Below are 22,855 nucleotides of genomic sequence, written 5' to 3'. Positions count from 1 at the left end.
ATAATTGTAACGATAAGATAAAGATATATGTATGTATGTATATGTTTGTGTGGAATTGGAAATGTGACGTGCATATACACAACAAACCATGCCTTTCCAAAGCGTCTCCGTTTCATATGGATCTAACGGAGCGATCGAGGGGAAGCTACTGGCATATTTCAAGCGAAGGAATGCTCTTTGATCATGCCCACAAAGTTACACCATGTATTATCGTTCTACGCACGTTATTTCGAACGTTTCCTCTCTTCTTTCATCCTATCCCTTGATATTAATAATCCTTTGTGTTACGGCAAGTTATTTTATTGCGACTGGAATTCGCCATCCTTCCTTTCGTCGTACGTATACATATATATATACACCCACATATATATGTATATAAATATATATTTATATATATAAGAGAGAAAGCAAAGAGATCGAAAATGATTATTATTAGCTCGAAGTCGTTTAATTTTTTACTTTTGATGATAAGAAAAAAAATAACTATTTGTAAAGTGAAACACACAAAACAAGTTATAATATTATTTATTATTTGTATTCGTCTATAAATAAGATGAATTTATTTTTGATTAGAGATTAGTCGTGAATATATTGATAAAAGGAGGATGAAAAAGAAAAACAGATATGTTTTTTCTTTTTTTTCCCCACGTATTAGATTCTTATCGTTGAATTTTAATTTCGTATCGAGTAGTTCGAGCGACTATTCTCAGTCGAGAGGATCGAAAAACGAATCGCGGATTAATGGAAATCGGGCGGGGCATAGATACATATATATATACATACATACATATACATATACATACGTTGATATCGTGTATACCTGTGTAAGAGGAAGAGAGTGGAGAGAGAAAGAAGAAAGAAGAGAAAAAGTGAAGCGTAGGAATGGCGGTCGAGAGTCGTCGAGGCATACACGTAAAATACATACATATCTATATATGGTACACCGGGAATTTTAATATTCGCGAATGATAAACAAAGTGGGTATCTAACGAAGTGGATAGAGGTACAGCGTAATAAAATTTGCGTTTGCGTTTCATCGTGGTCGAGCCGAGGGAAACGTCACGAGCGGTTTCCTCCGATTTCAATTACCCTCAACGACGGAAATATATGGGCGTTCGTTCCACCAAACGAAAAAAGAAAATAAAATATATATATATATATATATATATAAACGACGACTACGATAACTACGACGACGAATACGACGACGACTACCAACAACAACAACAACAACAACAAGAACGCAAAGGAAAATGCAAAGAGGACCTTTGCAATTTCAATTTGTCATGTAAGCTGATAACTCCGTATCGTTTTCGATGTATACGTATCCCTATGTACTTATCTCTTTCGAAAGGTATTTAATCCTTAATTAAAATCTAACTTTAATGTTTCTCTCCTATGAAAATGTATTCATTCAATTACGCGTAGAATATATATATATATGATATCTGTGGAGTTATTTACGATAACTCGTTAGATTTAAATAAGCCTTGAAAATCTGAATTTTTCGAATTTTAATAATAATTACAAAATAATATTACAATATCTCAAATTTCGTTTTTCTTTTCTTTTTTTTATCCCTCGGCGAATTGTATATAAAACTATATAGTATATATATATATATTTATTATAAAGGTTTAATGCGGTGCAGTAATTAACAAAGATACCCAGAGAATGGCATCTCCTTTGACGCATTTCTCGAATTTCGGAAATTCAACGGATTTCAGATAATGCTCTGTTAAATTTACCGATAGGAAAATATATCTCAATCTCAATATTATTATTAATGTTAATTTTGATAATATCTCTCTCGTTTAACGAGATATTTATTATTAAATCTAAAAACTCTCTTTAGAGTCGGATAATTTACGAATTATATATAAATTAAATCAAAAATATTATTTAAAAGTCCAATTGTGGAAATAAATTCAAAGAATCTTCCAAAAGCATTGATTTTTTCAAAAGTCACAAAAAATGATGAGATAATTAACATACTTTTCAACATAATATTAATTCAAACGTAGTTACATTCGAAAAATCTCCACTTTGATGAAATTATTACGAAGATGTAGTAGTAGTAGAGGAGAGAAAACGGATTTGCTATAAAAACCGCGTTTTAATCTGTCCCCTCTCTCCTTCTCTTTATTTCCCAGTTTCTCTTAACTCCAGCTAACCGGGTGCTTTCTCTACCCCATGCCTTGCTGCTGCTGCTGCCGCTAGTTACGAATAAAGGTAGAAGAAAGAAAAAACAAAAAAAATCATTGGCGTTGTGTAGGCAGAGGATGAAGAATACGAGATTCTAGAAGAGGTGAGTGAAAAAGAGGGTTGGATGAGAAGAGGAGTGGTAAAACGGATACGAAAAGGTAGAAAGAGAGATAGAGAGAGAAAGAGGGATGGTGGGAGGAAGAGTGAGAGAGAGAGAGGGAGAGTGGAGGTGGGGGGGGGAGATAGAAAGGAAGGGACGTAGAGACAGAGAAGAGGACAAAGCGGCTGCTGCTGGTCCAGAAAGTGGGATGAAGAGAGAGATAGATACAGAGATAGAGATAGATATAGAGTTTTGCGAGGGGTAGGGGGTGAGACCCCACAAAGGCAGTGGGGCTCTTTTGATTCGCGAGCTAATTGGAATGCCGCGGATGCCAACGACGATAGAGCAGGGGCTGGGATAACGTGTAGGGAGGGGAGAGAGGATAAAGAGCAAGAGGGGGTGCTCCAAGTCTCGATGTAATGCAGGATACGATAGGCGGAGCTTACATCCCCCATACAAGCTGATTCTACATCGCGATATCGAGGGGCTCATCGGCTTCTCGACTTTTTTTCTTCTTTTACTATCGGTTTACTATAAGTATAATATTTTTCCCGGAAACCGATGCGCTCGTTCGTTCATTCGTTCATTCGTTCATCCATTCGTTCGTTTATATACGTTCATTCATTTGTTCATTCGTAAAGTTTCGATAATATTTTTAAACTTCTTACGTGTTCTGTCATATTTAGAATAAAACTTGTGCTGCATATTAGTTGAAAATTATTTTTTTTGTAGGAGGACGCGGACGTGCTGTATTCCTATAGCAGATATTTAAATGTTATACGTTCGAGAGAGAGAATGTTAAACAGAGAGTTACAATGATCGTTATTATATTTCACTGGTTCCCACAGTTAAGTAGTTAATTAAGTTAATTACATCAATGCGATTAAGGTGAAAGTAGTTACGATAATTATCATGATTTGTGATTCGTTTGAAATTGTACGGCGAGTAAGCTTATTCTCATTTTCGATCGATTACTTTTTATTAGTACGATGCGGAACGATGATAGTCAACATCATCGTGCGACACTTCCCACGCGACACAGGAACGTTTTCTTTGTAATCCTTTGACACGGGTCGAGGGCTAATTTATCACGGTGACAAAAGGGATAGGTGAGTAACGAGCGAATATCAGTTACCGTCACCATCCCATACGGCATGACTTTCCTATATCACTATCCAAGTGCATACGTATATGTGAAATCCTTCCAACGTAATTTTAAATTGATTAGGATTTTTCTTTTTTTTTTCATCTTTTCTTTTCTTTTCCTTGTTCTTTCTCTTTTTTAATCGAAATTCCACGCGTGTTCGTATTTATTTTGAACGAATTTTGGAAAAAAAAATCAATGTTAATTTATTATTCGACCTATTACGAGGACGTTTATACTTTTGTTGGATTGCTGATTCCACTTAATTTGCTGATCCGTTAATTGATTTTTCTACGTTTTGAATGAAATTACAATTTTGACCCATCTCTTGTCCAACCGAACCCCCTCCCCCCACTCCCTCTTCCCTCACCTGGCAATAAATATTATCCTCTTTCGACGGACGAATAATAATAAAGGTATCGAGTTTAATTGGACAAAGCGTAACCCTCCATTTTCAGAAAGGCAACGGAGTTTCATCGTGTTATTAATATTTTAAACAAAAGCTTGGCTCGGTGCTTTTACCTTTGCTATGCCGAACGAGCTTCGTTTGGTCGTAAATTTAAATCGTCGAAGGGGACAGGGGGAAACAGAGAGGTAAAAGGAATTAGTCGATGTTATGCCAAGTAGAATGAAGTGATAGATTAGTAAAAAATGAATTTGTCGAGAGATGGATGGATAAGAGGAAAAGTGAGGTATAACTACGGTCCCATTTCGAATGTACAGATTCAAGAGTTTATTCTCTGCAACATGTACGCGCGTATGGATGTAAAGTACGTGTATAATTAAATGTAATGTCGTCACGTATTTACAATGCATTTCCAATGCCAAAAGAAATACGTACACGTTAACTGTCGTACGTTTATTTCTTTTCGTGATTTTTGTGGACATTAAAAGTACATATTTCGAGAAGTTAAACTCCTAGAGTCTCTTCTTAAACCTGTTATCACTATATGTACATCGTGCTAATAATTTTACGTCATTTTTAGCGAAATTCTATATCACGTAACACTCATTATTAACACACATCTACACGTTTCGAAGACATTTACAAAAATATATATTACACAATCGGTCGGAGGGAAATCATTGGGATGCGCGAGTATCTCATGACTCTTAATAAGATTATTTTGAATTACATCTTTTTTTTTTTTATCTTTCTCAAAAGCGTCATATTTGGTTTTCTTTTTTTTGTCCCTTTTATTTTATTTTCTTTTCTTGTTTATACGTAATACGAGTTCATTCGATTTTCTTATTCGACTTTTCACAAAAAAAAAGAATCACGTTAACACACTGATACGAATAATTTGGTTTTTTATTTAAAAATTTTTTTTTTTAATTTTTTTCTTATCTTTTTTTTTTCTTTTCCTCCCCCCGGATAATACACACTCGCCCAAAACACGAAACGTCTTTGAAAATTTCGGATCGACGTTTCATTCAAATTTCCCCTCGAACTTTTAACACAACCTTAATAAGTAGGCTGTTGTTGTTGAGCACCATAACGAGAGAACGATCTGGTTGGTCCACGCGTTGTTGTTTGCGCAGAATGTCTCGTCCTATCGTGAACGGTGTTAGCAGAAGGGTCTCTCAAATATCTGTTGGTCATACAATCATTTGGAATATCTTCGGTTATCGGAAAATCTTCCGATATTTCGGAAATCCCTTTCGAGCCCTTAGATCGTCGTGGTTTTAAAGTTTGCAAAGTTGATCTTATTGATCTGTAAGATCCTTCGATATCCTCGCAATTATGTTTGTTTATGTTGCAACGGCCGCATAGAATTTTATCAACTGCATCCATATTGTCGCCTGATGCGTGAAAACAGTATAATAATAATAACAATGAAATAATATATCACTTATGTTTTCACAATTTAATATTCCATTTCTATTTCTATATATATATTGTTTTTGTTTGAAATTAATATATTTCGAATGGGATTTGTATATTACCGAAAGATTCTTTCACGATATAATCAGGATACTCTTGGAATCTGCAAACGTTCTTCTTATTTTTGGTTGATAATCTGCTACCAGAAGGTGCACCACATCTTATACATTTTTTGGTATTTTTATTTTCCGAATGTAATAAATCATCGACGTCCTTTTTAGGTTGAGATCGACGAATCGATTGATTCAAAGAAGGATTGGTATCGTAGCGATCGGATGAACTTCTAAATGGTGTCCAATGTTGATGATGGTTCGTTCCTGATCTTCTAATAGAACTTTTTGGTGGTGTTGGTGGTCGTACGGGTTCCTCATAGGTATAAAGTTCTGTTTCATCGCGATCATCGAGATCTTGATAATATCTGTTTGAATAATGAAACACAATTTTTTTTTGTAATATAATTATTATATTATTACTTTTGATAATAATTTTTAATGCAATTGGACGAACCTTATTCTTGATGGATGACTGTCGTACGAGTTTTGTATGTATTGTTGATAACGAAGCCTACGTGGGTCTAGCTGTTGCTGTTGTTGTTGTTTAATTATTCTCGATCTTTGTTGTTCTTGTGATATTCCATCTTTTTTAGGTCGTCTTTGCCATTTTGGTGATCTCAAGACAGTTGAATCAGATTCTTCATCGATTTCATCGTCAGCTTCGTGTTCCTCGTAATCCTTATCAATTGACTCAGTTGTTTCTTCTTGATCTTCCTCAACTGTAGATATGACAGTACGTTGTTGAGATTTTAAACGAAACTTATTCTGAGATTGTTAAATTTATAATTGTCGAATATACGAATACCTTCATCAATTGCATCCTCCTCGGCGTTATCTTCAGTGAAGTTTCCCAATTCCTCGTCAGCGTATCTTACGTTTTCATCGTCATCCTCCAAATCGTTTTTCTTATAAATAGATTTTCTCACTATAGCGACATTATTGTTTGTTGCGTAAAGTTTGTTCCGAGGTGTTCTAGTATGATTGTGCGTAGTCCATCTATGTGGTTCTATATTTTGAAACGTCGTGTATTTTGTGTGCATTGGAGATTCATAATTGTTACGTTTAGTTTGTTTGTAAGAATTCATAGAGGGATAATAATTTGTTATTTGTTCGGCCGTCGCATTGAGTTGTTTCCTAAAGACACAGAAGAATCTCTTTCTAATAAAAATTCTTTACGAAACGATATTAATTCTCGTATATTTTTGTTTGTTTAATATTAATTAAGAGATATATTACATTTATACAATATTGTAATTAATTAGAGTACTTAATTACACATTGGTAAATATTTGAATGCTTACCTATTATCTTTGTTTGACGGAACGGATGAATTATGTTTGTTAACATATTTCCAGTTCGCATTCGAAGAATCTCTGACATTTGTTGTTTGATATTTCGTGGACCACGAAGGCGTAGGTCCATTCGTATATTTTTGTGTTTTGTTTTTCTCAGTTTGTTGCATGATAATGAAATATTATCGCAGTTAATTTTTATTTTTTTTAGTTTCTTATCAATCGTTTTCTACGCCGTGAAATTTCGTTTTTAAAAAATCGTCCTAAACGGAGAGGTTTCTTTTTTTTTCTTTTTCCTTATTTCACAATATTTCGACAATTGTATATCTAGTACGATTTCTCTGTTCAAAATTTCCTTTCAATTGGAATTAAATTGATGATCTTTTTCTATCGTATTACTTGATAGGAAAAATTCGTTATTCCTCTTGTATATAACAATAACTTTCTCTAAAATCACAAAATGACTCGTCTTCGATTGGTTTCCTTCATGCTTTTCAAATGAATCGACAAAAATTCGATAAACGATGTTACAATCGTATTAAGTGTGTGAAATTAGATTAAAAAAAAAGAATAAACCAATTAAAAAGAACGCAATGTCTTTTTTCTTTTCTTCAAAAGATCGTCACAAAAATATATAATTTGAATATTTTTAACTAAATATGTGACATTTGAAATCGTTGTAATCGTCGGATCGGTTTTTGAAAATACGAGTTATCAAATAAGAAAATGAAAATAATATACGATTGCAAAATGAAGAGAAGGGAAACGACAAGAAGGGGGCGGTGTCTCGATCGTGATCTAAGAAGATGATCGAGATGCAAGCCTCTTCACCATTTATCTGTTTCGTTGCAGTCCTCGTGTTCCAAGGACGTGCTCAACGATCGTTGAAATTCTTGAACCCTCTGTGTTTGTTGTTCGTGGTGAAGCTTCCGCCACTTGATTCGACGATTTTGAAACCAGACCTTGACCTGCGCTTCGGTCAATCTCAATGCGTGGGCCAAGTATAATCTTTCAGGACCGACCATGTATTGTTGACGAGCAAATTCGCCTTCGAGTCTTTCCAGTTGTTCGGCCGTGAAAATTGTCCTAACTCTCTTTGATTTTCCTCCGCCGGGTGAACGTAAGCTCGAACTTCCGTTCTTCGTTGAACTTTCTTGACCTGTAAAATATACGAAAAAAATACTTTCTCTCCAAAACAATCTCATAATATTCTTTTCATTCGAGTCAAACATGTATTATATTTCTTTTTACGGTCCTCGAATAATTATAATTAATTGTGTTGTATAAACAAATAGGTTAAGTTCCTTTATCGTCTGTCAATTTATATACGATTTAAGATTCGTTAATAACAATAATTAAAGTAATTCTCACTTTAGAAATTAATTCACAATGAAAATTTCCATATTACGATCTGTTTTTCACTAATTTATAATCCGTTTTAGCGCGTAAGAGTTTCATAAAATTTGGAAATTGTTCTCACGAACGTAACTAAGTTTAAAGTCTGTCAAACACGATAACCGTTAATGGTTATTGCATTGACAGATAGAGTTGCTAATCATCGTTGTCAATCGTTGGCTTTTATTTTGAATCGTGCGTTGGCGTGAATATTTGAGCTTGTTATAAATAAATAAAATAAATGTGGCATGCATAACAATAAATTTAAATATTTACGGGAAGTACCCTGATGTTTTCTATATTGTTGCTGTTGTCCACGTTTTTCTCTTTGATTATTTCTCAAACCAAGAATCGCATCTATGGTGAAAGATTTGGCCTGTTGTTGTTGTTGCGCTTGAGAGTGTTCCATTTGCGTGATGGAATGCGAATGGGGAAGTTGCGTCGAGAGATTTTGTACGGACAAATCGGTGCCTAACAGATGGGAACGTCTCATACGTTCCAAAGCGATCGCTTCTAATTCAGGACTTCTTTGTTGCACTTGAATATTTCTAAATTCACCGTGCTCCAAAATAGCAGGATTTTCCAAAAGTCCGGCATTGCCGCGTAGCCTCTCGAGCGTTAGATTACTTATATGATTGTCTCTAATCCGATCTAAGGACAAATTGAATTCCTTCATACGATCTAATCCATAATTTTTCAACAAACCAAAATCCTTTATGTCTCTTTCGATACCAAAATTAATATCCTTGTTGCATCTGTCCAAAGACGAGAGCGCCGGGTGTGCATTTTTCTGTCTTGTCTCGCGTAAATTGAAAAGCAAATCTTTCGAGGTTGAATTTTTCGATCTACAAAGTGACGTTGTCATTTCTATAGAATCATCAGCAGGTTCGTTTGTTCTTTCCAATGAATAATTCAAGTTACTTAAGCCGTTAGTGGTGTAACCAAAATCTTTTGCTTTGTTCAAGGTCATCGATACACTGCCTCCTCTTGTAACGTCGCTAGAAAATTCATCGAAACGCATCGACGTTCTACCCTCTAAACCAATGTGAAAATCTTTCGGTTCGTTCGACGTGTCCTCTTTATTTTTATCCACCGACAAATTCAATTCTTTGACTCTTTCGTAATCTTGAAAAGCTCGTATTTGCGGCTCAGAATGATTACTGTCGCTTCTACAATCGGATAAATCCTCTATCGTCAATCGACCCGTCGGATCGTTCGTCTCCATAGCTTTTAACCAATATTATTTATAATTTACTTCTTTTTCTCGCGCAAATATTATTCTCTTCGCGAAATATTATTATTATTATTATATTTATATTTTTAACTCAATTATATCTTTGATTACTTACAAATATGTCGTAGTAAAAGTCCATCGAGTATAAAGTTTATCACTCATCAAAATATATTTATTACATCACAATAACAATTATCAGTCCATTGTCTTTTCGGAAATAGTCCTATCACCATACACACACAATTTCGTTACCATTAGTTCATTTCACTCAAAATACGATCGTAAGAAAAATTACTAAAAACTTCTTATATTTATATATATATAAATAAAAAAAAAAACAAAACAAAAAACCTATATGCAAATCGTAACCGTCGGAAAGAAACAACACGCGTCGATTGACGTTTACGTCCCCCCCGAACAAGTGTTCCTTACTGATAATCCCGTTTGTATTCTTTAGAAAGGATTCAGATAGTTTTTCGAAGGACGAGAGTAAGGAAGAAAGTGGCAAAAGGTGTTGGAGCACGAATAGAATAACGAGAAAAGGACGAGGAAGACGAGGTTTGGTCTCGACGAGAGTCGATCCGCGCTGGCGCTTCGGAGCATCCGAGGATAATGATGTCAGCCACGAGAATCACCGCTATCACAGAAAGTGAGACAGAGACACAGATATAGAGATAGAGAAAGATAGATAGATAGATAGATAGATATATATATATAGATATATAGGTAGGTAGATAGATATATATATATATAGAGAGAGAGATAGCGTGTGTATGTGTGTATGTGTATAAAAGAGAGAGAAAGAGATAAAGATAGAAGGTAGGTGGTGGCAGAATTTTGTAGGATGGTGTTGTAGCAGGGTTGGCCAGTGGTGGCAGGAGCAAGGATATCTGGCTAATGATCCCGTACGTGATGAGAGGGGTATTCACCGATGTTGTCTGCTCTTCACCCTCTTCCAGGAACCGTCTTTCACCTCCGCAACCCCCAAATGGACCGCAGGATATCCTCCCGATGTACGGTCAATATTTTTTCGTTCGAACCGAGGAAGGCCGAGGCGAACGTTACGTCTCGAGTCCTGGTTGGCCGAGTCCTGCCATCACCACTAGTCCCTGGGACACGCCTACTACTAAGCGAGTTGCGCTGCGTGCCGGGTAAACGCTTTAGGGTATACCTAAAGGGGGTGGTGGTAGCCTTGTTTGCGGGGAGTCTGTTACTTTTTTCCACCACCAGCCGTTACCCTTCTTGCCCTGCCACGTCGAGTTACACGTTCCTTCCTCTTTCCTTCCCTAAATCTTCCTCTTTCTTCTTCTCTTACTTTACGAAGATGGTGGGAGTTAGATAGAGATAGATAGATATATAAAGATAGATAGATAGATAGAGAGAGAGAGATAAAGAGAGCCATTAATAAGCTTTCGCTTAGAGACTAGGAGCTGTTCTTGGCCAAGGGGTGCTCGTACATATACGAGAATGAACACGAGTAGATCCGAGCAAGGTCTTAGCCAACTGTGTAGCTAGCTAGCTAGATACCTAGCTGGTTGGTTGGTTGGCTGGCTTGGCCACGGTTCAGACCGAGAGTGTCTTTGCTTCTCAACGATGTCATCTGTGTTTAAGACGTAGCGCTCTGCTAATTAGCTGTCTCCTCTAATTATGACGAGCTACTTTCCTTTTCCTACCATAGCTTTTTCCTTTAACTCGATCCCTCCTCCTCCTCCTTCTTCTTCTGACGTCTCCGTTTTTCCATTGCTTTAGAATTCTCACAATTTTTCATTGTTATCTTTATTTCTATAATGAAGTATATTATTTCATACGAAGTTATTTTTTTTTTTTTACTTTCTTATTCTATCCTTCTTTACTTTTCTTTTTTATTTGTTTTGTTTTTTTTTCGTTTTTTCTTTTTATGTCCTTTATTTTCTCGATCAATAAGAAAATACAAGGGGGAAAAAGAAAAGAAATAAGATTTTTTTCTTAGATACGAGGATTCGATGTAATTTAATGGAGAGTGTAAACACAGTTCTAAGGTAATTCTCGCGTCTTCGCATCGAGTAGTGGGGTTTGCTTAATTGCTTCCATCTGGGCCGAAACTTCATCCACAATCCCCTCATTAGATGTTGACGAGCGTGCGGGAATTTCAGAACCTCGGAAAACCTCTAAGGAGCTTAAGGGTGCTTAATTACGATGAGCTTTTAAGTCATGTCAAAGGTATGCTTAAGGCATGTTACATTGTGAAAAGTAACTTGTTCGTGACCGACATCATTTTTTAATTAATATTCATATTCTCTAACCTTTCTTTTTTTTTCTAATATTTTTATAACTTGTAATTTTATCGATTATCTTCTTTTCTCTCTCTCTCTCTCTCTCTCTCTCTCTCTCTCTCTCTCTCTCTCTCTCTCTCATGTATATTATAAATATAATTTATAATACTAGCTCTTATATACGATGAGATCTCCAAAGAAATCCCTATGGGGTATTGTGAAAACTTGTCCACTTACCTTGTTGGCACTTCTATGATAGTAAAATTAAGCTATAAATTCGAAATTTACTTGGAGAACCTTCTAAATATTTTACAAAACGAGGAACGAGCTCGTGTAATTACGTCATATATTTCGCAGCGTGCTAACTTTGTCGCAAACTTTGGCATTGTAGGATCTAACCTCGCGGAGTGTGATACCAAGGAGGATGAGGAGGAGAAGGAGGGGCGGGGGGCGGCGATTTAGGAATATGCAAACTTATCGCAGGCATAACGTATAAAATATTGTATTCTCTCTTACTTGATCGCGGGATAGTTGTTTTTAATTAAAATTTCGAAACTTTCGTCGATTTTCATCAAACGAAGTCTTTTGATAACGAATAATCGCGCGTTTTGCATAATAAATCATCTTATTTAAGTAATTAATTTACAACGCGGTGTTGATAATTTGTTTATCAGTAAATAAGATGGGGATTTCGTTTTATTTCAAGTTAAATGCATTCAAATCTTCGTTTGTTTCAAACGAAGAATTAATGAAAACGGTAGAGAAGATTTTCAACGTTTGGTGCTAGGAATAAGAAGAAGACGACCCTTTTACGTTCTTATTTCACAGTGTATTCAGAGAATACTGGTAATTATTAGCTCAGGAGTAAGAAACCGCTCTCGTCTCGTCTCGTTTCTCGTTTCTTGGAGAAAGTTGAAACGATTTAACAAAGACGGCGAATGTAACAGGCGACAAATGTTTAAATTAAACGGCCGGTTAGTCGAGCGCCACACGGGTAGGGTTTGAAAAGAATTTCTATTGAAGCCGATACCCCATACCCTTCTTCATCGTTCTCGTCCAAATGACTTGCGAGCGAGTCTCCACCCTTATTACGAGCCGAAATTTATCACGGAAATTTCGGAGAGTATTTTACCCGGATAATTGCTCCGCTTTATAAGAGCCATTCCCCTTTTAGGAACGAGCCAATATATAAGACGAAAGCGATCTCGGAAGATCTTTCCTAGCTTCTAGGAATTTTCTTTCGATTATTCGGAGATCATGTTAAATTCAGTTTGTAAAATTCTCCGAGGGAGATTATTCTCTTTTCATCGTAATCGTTATTTATTATTATTATTTTGTTTCTTTTTTTCTTTTTTCTTTCTTTGTTTTTCCAATAAAAATCCAATACAACCGAAATAATAATTATTATTATTTCATATTATTCCGAAAAAAAGAAAAAAAACTTTAGAATCTATTTAACGAATTAATTGCAAATATACTTCTCTCTCTTAATTTGATCATAACAGTATCAAAAAGTTATTTGAATTTCATTGAAATTTTAGTCTTATAACACTTAACTACATCTTATAGTGCCCAGTATCTAAGTCATTAATAAAGCAAGATTCGTCGAGTAAGGAGTCGTCAAGCGGTTGGCCATTGTTTCGAAATTTAATCCTAGCAAGAGCCACGGTCTATCCTAGCATTCGTGCTAACACCTACACACATAAATACATGCACATACACACGTAAATGTTCCTTTATACATATATACGAGAAACGAAGGTGTTTCAAAGCAGTATCTGATTCCTAGACTCCTAGCGAGCTTCTATATAGTACCTTATCGGTTCTCTTCAACCTTTGAACACCCGAAACACTAGTTGGAGCAAGCAAGTAAGCAAGCAAGCAAGCAAACAAACAAGGAAGAAAGGAAGGAAGGAAGCTAGCTATCCAGTTGCCGCCTCGAGCTTTCATTCCACATGCGATATTAAAGCGAGGGCAATTAGCTGTGAGGGGGTTGTTGTACGTAGGAGGGTGAACGGGGTTGCTGCTGCGACGGCCTCAGAGCTGGCTTTCCCAGTCGTGCACTTGGTGGGGTCGTCTCGGATATGATTGGCTGTCAGCAAAGTTAATCCCAGGACCGGCCACACCCCGACATGTCTCAATCCAACCCCTCCTTTACTTTCTCTGTCTTCATCTCTCTTTCTCTTTATCTTTCTCTCTCTCTCTCTCTCTCTCTCTTTCTCTCTTTCGTGCTTTACCATTTCGTAAATCCTACGTATAGTAGGAACTTTACCTTCTCCGATCCATTCAAAACAGGGATGAAAATTCATGTGGCGAAGCTTCTTTTCGAGACACCGAATCCCTTTTATAACATTGCTAGTTTGATATTAAAAGGAAATATTGTAATTATAAAAATGAATAATATTAGTTGTGTGTCATATATATTTCTATGATGTATAATATTATTTGTTTATATAATTATATTAAGTCGTTCGATACCATGGATATTTTTTTGAAGCGACGAGATATAGTATAATGATTTTTTAGTTCTATATTCTTTTTTCTTTTTTGAAAATGTTATAAAAGTATTACATATGGTCAGTTTATTTTATTCAAAATATTTCTTCTTTTTTTTTTCCCCCCGAATAGAATATTACACGTTATTTAACAAATTCGTTATTATATAGTTATATTTAACGAAGTGATTAATGATCCCGATATACAGGAAATGATTTATTAACGTATGTTTATTTATTCTCACGTATCGTAGACCTAATTTTCGATGTCTGCATCATGGAGAAGAGGTGGTAATGATTTCGGTTAATGTAATCCATCTTGTCGAGTTGACGACGACGACGACGACGACGACGACGACGACGACGACGACGACGACGACGACGAAGACGACGACGAAGGGAAGGTTGAAATACCCTAATGGATTTAGGGAAATTATCGTATTTTCGAAGCTTTCCACGTTGGGCTATGCCAGACTCAATAACGTGCAGTTTAGACGAAATCCGCTTGAAGAAGATGAAAGGAAGTTTAAGACCTCCATCTAATAAGAGGTCCGTAATAAAAATTCCTAACAGAGTAAGAGAGGGAAGGGGGATGGTAGTGGTGGTGGTGATGGGGCGGAAGGGGGGGGGTAGGGGGTTTGAGTCGAACGTAAAAGGGCGAGCGAAAGTATGGAAGAGTTTGTTCGGGGATAAACGATCGAAGGAGAGAGAAAATTAACTTTTCTCATACGAAAGATCAAAGCTTTATAATAATGTTTCGTCTTTCTTTTCTGTTTTTTTTTTTTATTTTTTATTTTTTTTATTATTCTCTTTTCGTTTAATACTGTAGAAATAAAATAGTGAAGAAAAACGAACAATCGAACTCGTTTGATTTGATAATTTTTCTTTTTTTTTAAAGTAAAAAAAAAAAAAAATATTAAATTTTAGTTAAATATAATTTGTATACGGTTATTTATTGTTAATAAGGGTTCATAGTAAATCAACGCATATTTTTAACGTTATATATATCACGCGATGACGTATTCAGTATATGTAATTAATTATCGTAGACTGACGTTCGCTGTTCATGTAAATACGCGTAATTACGTTACAAACAAGTGGACGTTTATTTCCTCGTTGAACACAAGAAGCTATTCAAAGAGATGAGTTTTTCTACAGTCGTTTTGCGAATGGCTAGTCTAAAAGACAAGTTTTCTAACGCTTAGACGTGTCCCTTTTAACGTATCAATCTCGTAATTAGATTTGTGTTAATAATACACGTGGGAATAGTTAGATAACATTCAATCGTGTTTTATATAAATTTGTGAAAATATGGGATTGTGGAGATTATGGAAAACGATAAAGAAAGATGGAGAGAATGTCGACAAAGAAAATTCTGATGAAACATGCTTAAAATCAGGTCCCAAACTTTTACGTTTGGTGTCTTCTTTGGAGTAAGTACGAATATTAATATATAATCTTACCTTTTTTATTCAAATACCTTATTTTATTTCCATTCTAATTGCATGCTATTTGCATTTTGTTAATACTCGCAATTATAATTAACCATTGTAATCAGGAAATAATATCTATGTATCATTTGTGTGAATTTTATGTAAAGTATGTACAAATTATTTAATGTAAATTTATTTCGTATCGATCAAAGTAATGTATACTTAAAATCATTATTTAAGTTTAATACTTTAGATACACGTTACGTTATTTTTTATCTAATATTCATTAATATAAATAATCTCGGATTATAAAGGAAGAAATCATAAAAATGTTTCATCTTTCTTTCTTATGTTAGATAATATAGGCATATATGTATATACGGCATATCTACATAATTAACAAAAATGATAGGATCACGCAAGTGTCCATTTAAATTTCCCAAAGTTCCTATTTAAGTTGATTAAGTTCTTAGGAAAGGTCTTATGCAAGTATTACGTTTAGTCGTTTGTGGTTTGTCTGATTATGAATATTGTTGGTCTTCCATGAAATACGCGCCGCGTCTAACCTTATGACTTATCTTATTATCCATTTAATCAAGAAAATTAATATCTTAGATAAATTCTATTTAACGTATTACGTTTAAGTTCATGTCTTAGAATCGTTAACTTTCGAAAGAAATTGATCCTGCAAGTTTGTCAATAGTCTAACAAAAAAAGTTTCATATTACGATGGCAGAAGAAGAAGAATAAGAAGAAGAAGTTTTGGAATTTCGTAACGTTTCAATTTCACGCTAGTGAATTCAGTCTTGGCGTAATTCCTCCAAGGATCCTTTCTAATATCACACACCGTGAAATTTTCTAATAGAAAAAATATTTTCAACGGAAATCTGTTCTTTTTTTTTTTTATTTGTTCAGATATACGCATTAAAATTAATATTAGATTCTGATTCCCTCTTGTGTCGTTTATTCATTCGATTAAATTATAATTGTATGATTCAACTTGTTTCTATAATCAGTTTAAAAAGAAAAATATGAGAATTCATTGTTAATTATCGAGATGATGTCATTGCACCAGTAAATTATCAATCTATCGTTGAAGGATGTGCTGCGTGAATTGTTCTTTTTTCTTTTTTTAACGCGTTTCCTATTCCTATTTATATATTTCGCGTATTTATACACGGATAAAATAATATTATACTTATAATTATTTTATTGTGAAAATAAAATGACATTTCTTCCTTTAACAAAGTTACGCTGTTGGATTACATGAAATTATATTTTAAATAATGAGAAAAAAATGTATATGAACGATTATGAATATACATTTAAATACATTTAATTGTAAGTATAATATGAAACAATGAAAGCAAATAAAATACAGCCGAGTAACTCTTTGAGTATTAAAATCGCCAGGAATTCCCGTACGAACGGTTGTAGGAATATAAGCCAATCAACTTGAAGTTTTTCATTAATCATCCTAATGGTATAGTGTTAGTTTGTTCATGCGTCCCCTTTTCTTGAGGAAAAGAAGACTACAGAAGAAAAAATGATCTTGTTATAGAAATCAGTGCTGTATACTAATAAAACCAATCATGCAAAAATGTGGAATTATTTCAAGAAAATAAAGAAAAAGTAAAAAGAACGGAACAAAATATTAGATTTCATTTTTCAGTCACCCCATTTTAGGTACACTCATGCTCCGCGATTCATTGGAACCCTATAACATTTGATTATGATTGTAGTGGGAAATTTCTTGGATATTCAAATGATTAAAAGTCATGTGTACGTTTGATTCATAAAAGACCTCACGTATTACAAAAGAAACATCGTTAGAAATTCAGCCTGAGATCTTTGGTTTTAGTGACGTTGAACGTGCCGTGCCGTCAGTAGCTTCCCATTCTTTGTTTAAATCGTTGCAATGCGTAGCATGCATCTCTATAAAATAAAACTGCCATAATCGACAATGAGGAACATAATCATTGTGTTTAAAATATCGCCTCTCCTCGTCTTTTATTTCGTCAATTACTTGTTGCCGTTCGTTGATTTCATCATAGATATTATACAGTTATGTCTTTTTTCAAATGAAACTTATTTTTGATAGGGTATCGAAAATTTGTCAAGCTAAACGAAAAGTTAAAGGTTTTGAGGGGGAACTCGTTATTTGAGTGGTGGGGAAGAAACGAAATAAATATTTAAAGTATGTTATATGTGTGTGTGTATGTGTACAGATACCTGTAACCCTTGATGATTCAGCCCTTATTCTCTTTACCATAAAGGATTATCTTTATTATATAAGACAGTTTACGTATATGGTGTTTAATGTGTGTATGTGTAATTAGTAAAAATACAAATGAGTGGTCCAGAATAGTTTGTCTGTTGTCAAGCAATCTTTGATCGAATATGGTTTATCAATCTCGTTTTTTTTTCTTACAATTAGCGTTATCAATTTTCCCAAAATTTGACGCATATTTCGTATCGTCGTGGGACCCATTCATATTTCTGCATGATTTCATAATAAATAATTAACAAAAACAAAAAATTAAAGATAAAGTATTTTTAAGTAAATAAGAATTAGAATCTTAATTTTCAATTTATATCAATTTATTATAAAAAGAAATGTTTACGATTACTTATTTAAACGTAATATGTAATGAGACGATATTTTGTATAAATTCATTTAAAAAATATAGACTAAACAATGAAGTTGGTAAATAGATAAATAAACCTTAAACCAGGGATGGCCAATCTTTTGCAAATCATATACCATTTTTTTTGGAACATACAAGCTCAAATGCGCCATACAAGTTAATTACGCAACTAAATTAATTAATGTACGCCAGAAAATATAAAAATGGCTTTACAATCAGTTATGGTGCCTGTTTCAAAAAAATAAATAAGTGCAAGGATGTAATATACCATTTGTAATCATCCAATGCGCCACGTTTGACGAATCCATTGTACAGCCCTGTTATAAACACAGTCCCTTCTCTCGGTGCATACATATACAATCAGCTTGTTAGCCTGTTAGCCTGTTCAGTCGTGTACTTTCCATTCTATACATCGGACACTTCGTTCATACAATATATATAAACAATTTTAAATCTGTACGAATTATAAACAAATAATATTGAATCAAAAATATAAGTCGAAGATATAAAATATATATTAAAAAAAAAAAAAAAAAACAACATCTCTGTTAAGATCAAACATTTGAACCCGTATTTATTATTATGACAATTACAATTAGATAAAAATTAATAATTTGTAAAAAAAATGAATGAAATTTATCGTCGATCGTTTAAACGAAAATTTGTTAAATGAAACATTAAATTAGTGAACTATCGTGTTTCTAAAAGAATATTGTAATGAATAAAAATTTGTCGATAATGACCGACAACGAGCCTGAAGTAGATACAACAGACAATGTTTGTTTACGTAAGAAAGGAAAACGAAGAGGAAGAACAAGTCGTTCAACTAACTCTTCATCTAGTTCGAACTCATCGGCTTCGTTAATTTATGTGACTATGGAAGATGTACTATCAGCGTCAGAATGCGAGTTAATGATTAAGAACAATATTGCAGAGAGTACTCGAGTAAACAGTGTTTCTTCATGGTATTTAAAAATCAAACGCGAGGTATTGAAGAGTCTAAGGAATAAGGTTTATCCAATTATTGTATGTGGGTGAGTCATGCATCAATATTCAATTTACGTATATCACACATAGAATTAATTATTATAAAATGAATTATACTTTACACGTAAGACTAAACTTTATTATTTTTGACACGATAACGAATGATAACTAAAATGGGGATGATCCAAAATTTAGGACATCGATTTGAATACAAAATTCTTAATAATAACGAAGAAAAGATATATAGAAATAAAATGTAAAATTAAACAGTGATGAAACAAACAACAAAATACAAGTTATTTGAGCGAGATTCGATCCAGCGATCTCGAACGCGTGTTAAACTTTTCCCTTCATTTTTTTTTGGAAACTTTTGAGTATTGAATTTAACGGTTTCCACAGTATATGATCCTAATGGACTGTTACGATTATGTTGAGTTTGCGAAAAAAAAAAAATCAGTATCCTGTGTTTGTGACTATCTCTTTTTGTAAGCGATAATACTCTTATCGTGCTATTTTATATATATATATGCAAAGACATTTACTGAATTATCTACAGTAAAAAAGGGGAGAGTTTAAAAAACTTCGGAAATGTTAGCATGCGGAAAAGCAGCCAGTCTTATTCGTATAGAAATATTCAGGTGCGGATGAGTCAGCCTTGTAAACGATAGTCTCCGATATAAGTTCAAGTTCTAGGACTAACTGAAGGTGAAAAAGAAGCCGTTCAAAACTTTCAACAATTTAAAAATAGTATTCTTTATTCTTTCGTTCTTCGTTTTCTCTCAACTGATTTCATTTTTATCTATTAAAATATTTTATTTGCAATTTTTTATATAATAATATGAAATAAAAGGTAATTTGTTTAGGGCCATTTCATAAGATAAACGTATTATATTTTTCGTTAAGATAGAGAGAGAGAGAGAGAGAGAGACCAAGTTTACACGAGTGTATCATTACATGCTATTGAACAGCACACGTGTAATGGACTTCCTGTGTCCATCGAACCTGAACACAGTAGGGTCCACGCTCCGTGATTTGACTTGGCCTTCTATCTGTTTTCCTGAAAACACCTGCACGCAATACGAAGTTTCCATGATTCATTTAATTATTTTTTATTATTTTTAAAATTGTTGGTATTTGTAAAATAATTGACCATCTTTATCTATCTTATATATATATAGAAGTTTTATATTAATTTCATTGAGAAATTATGAACCATTATAATTTCATTTTTGTTCACATCTAGAAAAAAAAAAAATGATATAATAGTTATATTTATAATATAAATTATATTAATATAATTATACAATATTAACAAATCAATGTAATATATATATTTAACAAAATAGTTAATTAAATGATGAAAGAATAAAATGAAATTTCAATAAGATGAGTATATTAATCGTAAGTAAATCACAAGTAACATCAAGCGATTCTTTCATCAAACTTTCTTATCTTATACGTATAATTCGTATCTTAATGAAGAAAATGTAAATACTTCTGTATAAACTTGATTATCTAAGAAATTCGCGGGAAATGAAACCACAGTAATGAAGTCATAGATGGGGAAATAATCAAAGATAAGTATATTCATATGCGTAGACACACACACTATGATTTATAATTTCGTAATGGTTTTTATCCATTCACGATAGTAGGATATTTTTGCGTAAATTCCGGAAACCTTGCCACAATTATAACCGAAAGATACGATGCCATAAATTGTATGAGCATCAGCCAATGGACCGCCGGAATCTCCGTAACATGAATCCTTGCCGCGTCTACCGTAACAGAGATGACGATCCCTTCTAACAAGTAATTTATACAATGGTACTGAGTTGACACAGGCTTTAAATGGAACGTAAGGAATGTTAACAGTCATCAGGGTAGGATGAGAGTTACTCTGAAAAAAATATAAAAACAAAACAACAAAATATTTCTTTCCTATGATTAATAAAGTATTTAATTAATTTCAAAATTTTTTTCTTTTTTTTCTTTTATTTTTGTTCATGGTTTTTTTTTTCATTTACGTTCAATGATGTATATCCCCAGCCAGAAGCATAAAGTCTACGTGGTTTTTTATCGTCATTCGGTAAATTAATCGGTCGAGTTGTCAAAGAGAATCGAAAGGGCGGTGACACTTTGAAAAGGGCGATATCGTGATAATAGATTTTCGTAGACCAGAATGGATAGGTTGTCTCATCGTAAGTATAAATATTTTTTACATTGTGTAACGTTCCACCGTGATCGGTATAATTTGTGCCCGCACGTACGTGGTAATTATTTTGATCTAAAGAATTACTGATAATACACATTTTAATTAAATATCTGTGTATAATGCATTCTATAAAATATAAGATAAGATATAACGTTATTATTACAAACAATGAAGAGCAGTAATGACCCATTTTTTCGATAGTATACTTGCTCCGCATTGAAAATTATTTAATTCGTCGTGTAGAGATACCTGAAAATTAATTTATATCAATTTTGGAAAAATACGAATATTTTCTTTATCAATTTGGAAAAATATTATAATAATGACAAACCATAAATGGACGCGATTTGATGCTAATACGAAGTCCTCCAATAATTCTGTGTTTAACATTATGCATTTCTCGTTCGTTATATACTGTACGAGAATCTAAGAATAGAAATAAGATTTGTTATTGGAATATTTTGTTAATATATTATAAGTTATATGTAACAGAGACATATGTATTTTGTGTACTCACGTATTAAGCAAATAAAAACGACGGTCCAAAACATTTTTTTAAAATACCTGTTGAGAGGTAGAACACTCGCTTATTATTTGTAATATTGGATGCGTCATTCTTCATAAATGTCATTGGAATTATATTTCATTAATTTATTTTTTTCTTTTTTTCTTTTTTTATCGTTAAACTTAAAATTTATAGACTATCGTAAATTATGAATTTATTAGAAGATATTATTATTTATTATTGATTTAAATGCGAACTGTGTAGATTATTTAATTTTACAATTTTATGCAACAGGATGAAATTAATAGCTTACAATTAGAATATCTTTTTTCAGATATACTAGATAAAAATTGTTTTACAGTGTAAAGATTATCCTGAATCTTATATAACTCTAATTTCATAGATAAATGTTATATGAATTGTTAGATAAAGTTAATATTTCTTTTTTTCTATCATAAGATTTTATTTAGACATATTTTATATATATATGTGCATATAGAATAATTTTATATTTTATTTATACGTTAATTATAATTTAATCTTGATAATAATACAAGCTCTCATATTTATTCCTCATCTTCGAACTTAAGAATCATTTCTCGAATTATTCCCATCTGATAAGACATTTCTTCATTTTGTGTTACATCGGATCTATTATATCGCGAATCGTCTTCGAAGATAAGGGATCTACGTTTACGTTTTTGTAACCATTCGTCTCTTATTTCGGATGAATTCGTATTCTCTTTATTAGTATTCCCGAGAGAAAACAAGGCAGAAACGAAACCGATAGTTTCCAAGAACATAGTCGTTAGCAATAAATTATTCGCGAGATTAACCAGGATGCTTTTCTCGTACGCTGTGCGGACGTTTACACGATTAATCGAACGAATTAACTTTTCGAAAGATTTATCAGCAGCTTCTTTCAATTCTGTAACAATCGACGAATCAAACTATTTACTACGATCGATTATTATTTTATAGATTTTATTGTACTATTAATAGTTGACAAAAA

The 22,855-nt window shown here is 33.4% G+C and overlaps 2 protein-coding genes across 3 annotated transcripts; both read right to left on the bottom strand.

The window, feature by feature from the left end:
* Positions 1-4,385: 4,385 nt before the first annotated feature.
* Positions 4,386-7,117, bottom strand: LOC106793747 (probable serine/threonine-protein kinase kinX). Its single transcript, XM_014760924.1, has 5 exons — positions 6,689-7,117; positions 6,193-6,521; positions 5,842-6,106; positions 5,397-5,752; positions 4,386-5,252 (listed from the first exon to the last, which is right to left on the bottom strand). The coding sequence occupies exons 1-5, from the start codon at positions 6,847-6,849 to the stop codon at positions 4,915-4,917; spliced, it is 1,449 nt and encodes a 482-aa protein (XP_014616410.1). The 5' UTR covers positions 6,850-7,117; the 3' UTR covers positions 4,386-4,914.
* A 228-nt stretch (positions 7,118-7,345) lies between these two features.
* On the bottom strand, positions 7,346-9,365 carry LOC106793748 (homeobox protein Hox-D10-like). Of its 2 annotated transcripts, XM_014760926.1 has the most exons (3): positions 8,807-9,365; positions 8,351-8,725; positions 7,346-7,838 (listed from the first exon to the last, which is right to left on the bottom strand). In XM_014760926.1, exons 1-3 carry the CDS (start codon positions 9,297-9,299, stop codon positions 7,507-7,509), a joined length of 1,200 nt encoding a protein of 399 aa, XP_014616412.1. In that variant the 5' UTR covers positions 9,300-9,365; the 3' UTR covers positions 7,346-7,506. The 2 variants fall into 2 exon arrangements, with proteins under 2 accessions (XP_014616412.1, XP_014616411.1); XM_014760925.1 differs by having other exon boundaries at positions 8,360-9,365.
* Between the last annotated feature and the right edge of the window lie 13,490 nt (positions 9,366-22,855).

The sequence above is a fragment of the Polistes canadensis genome, unplaced genomic scaffold (assembly GCF_001313835.1).
Source record: "Polistes canadensis isolate GaletaPanama2010 unplaced genomic scaffold, ASM131383v1 scaffold_18, whole genome shotgun sequence".
Lineage (NCBI taxonomy): Eukaryota > Metazoa > Arthropoda > Insecta > Hymenoptera > Vespidae > Polistes > Polistes canadensis.
This window is presented reverse-complemented; position numbering and strand designations above follow the sequence as displayed.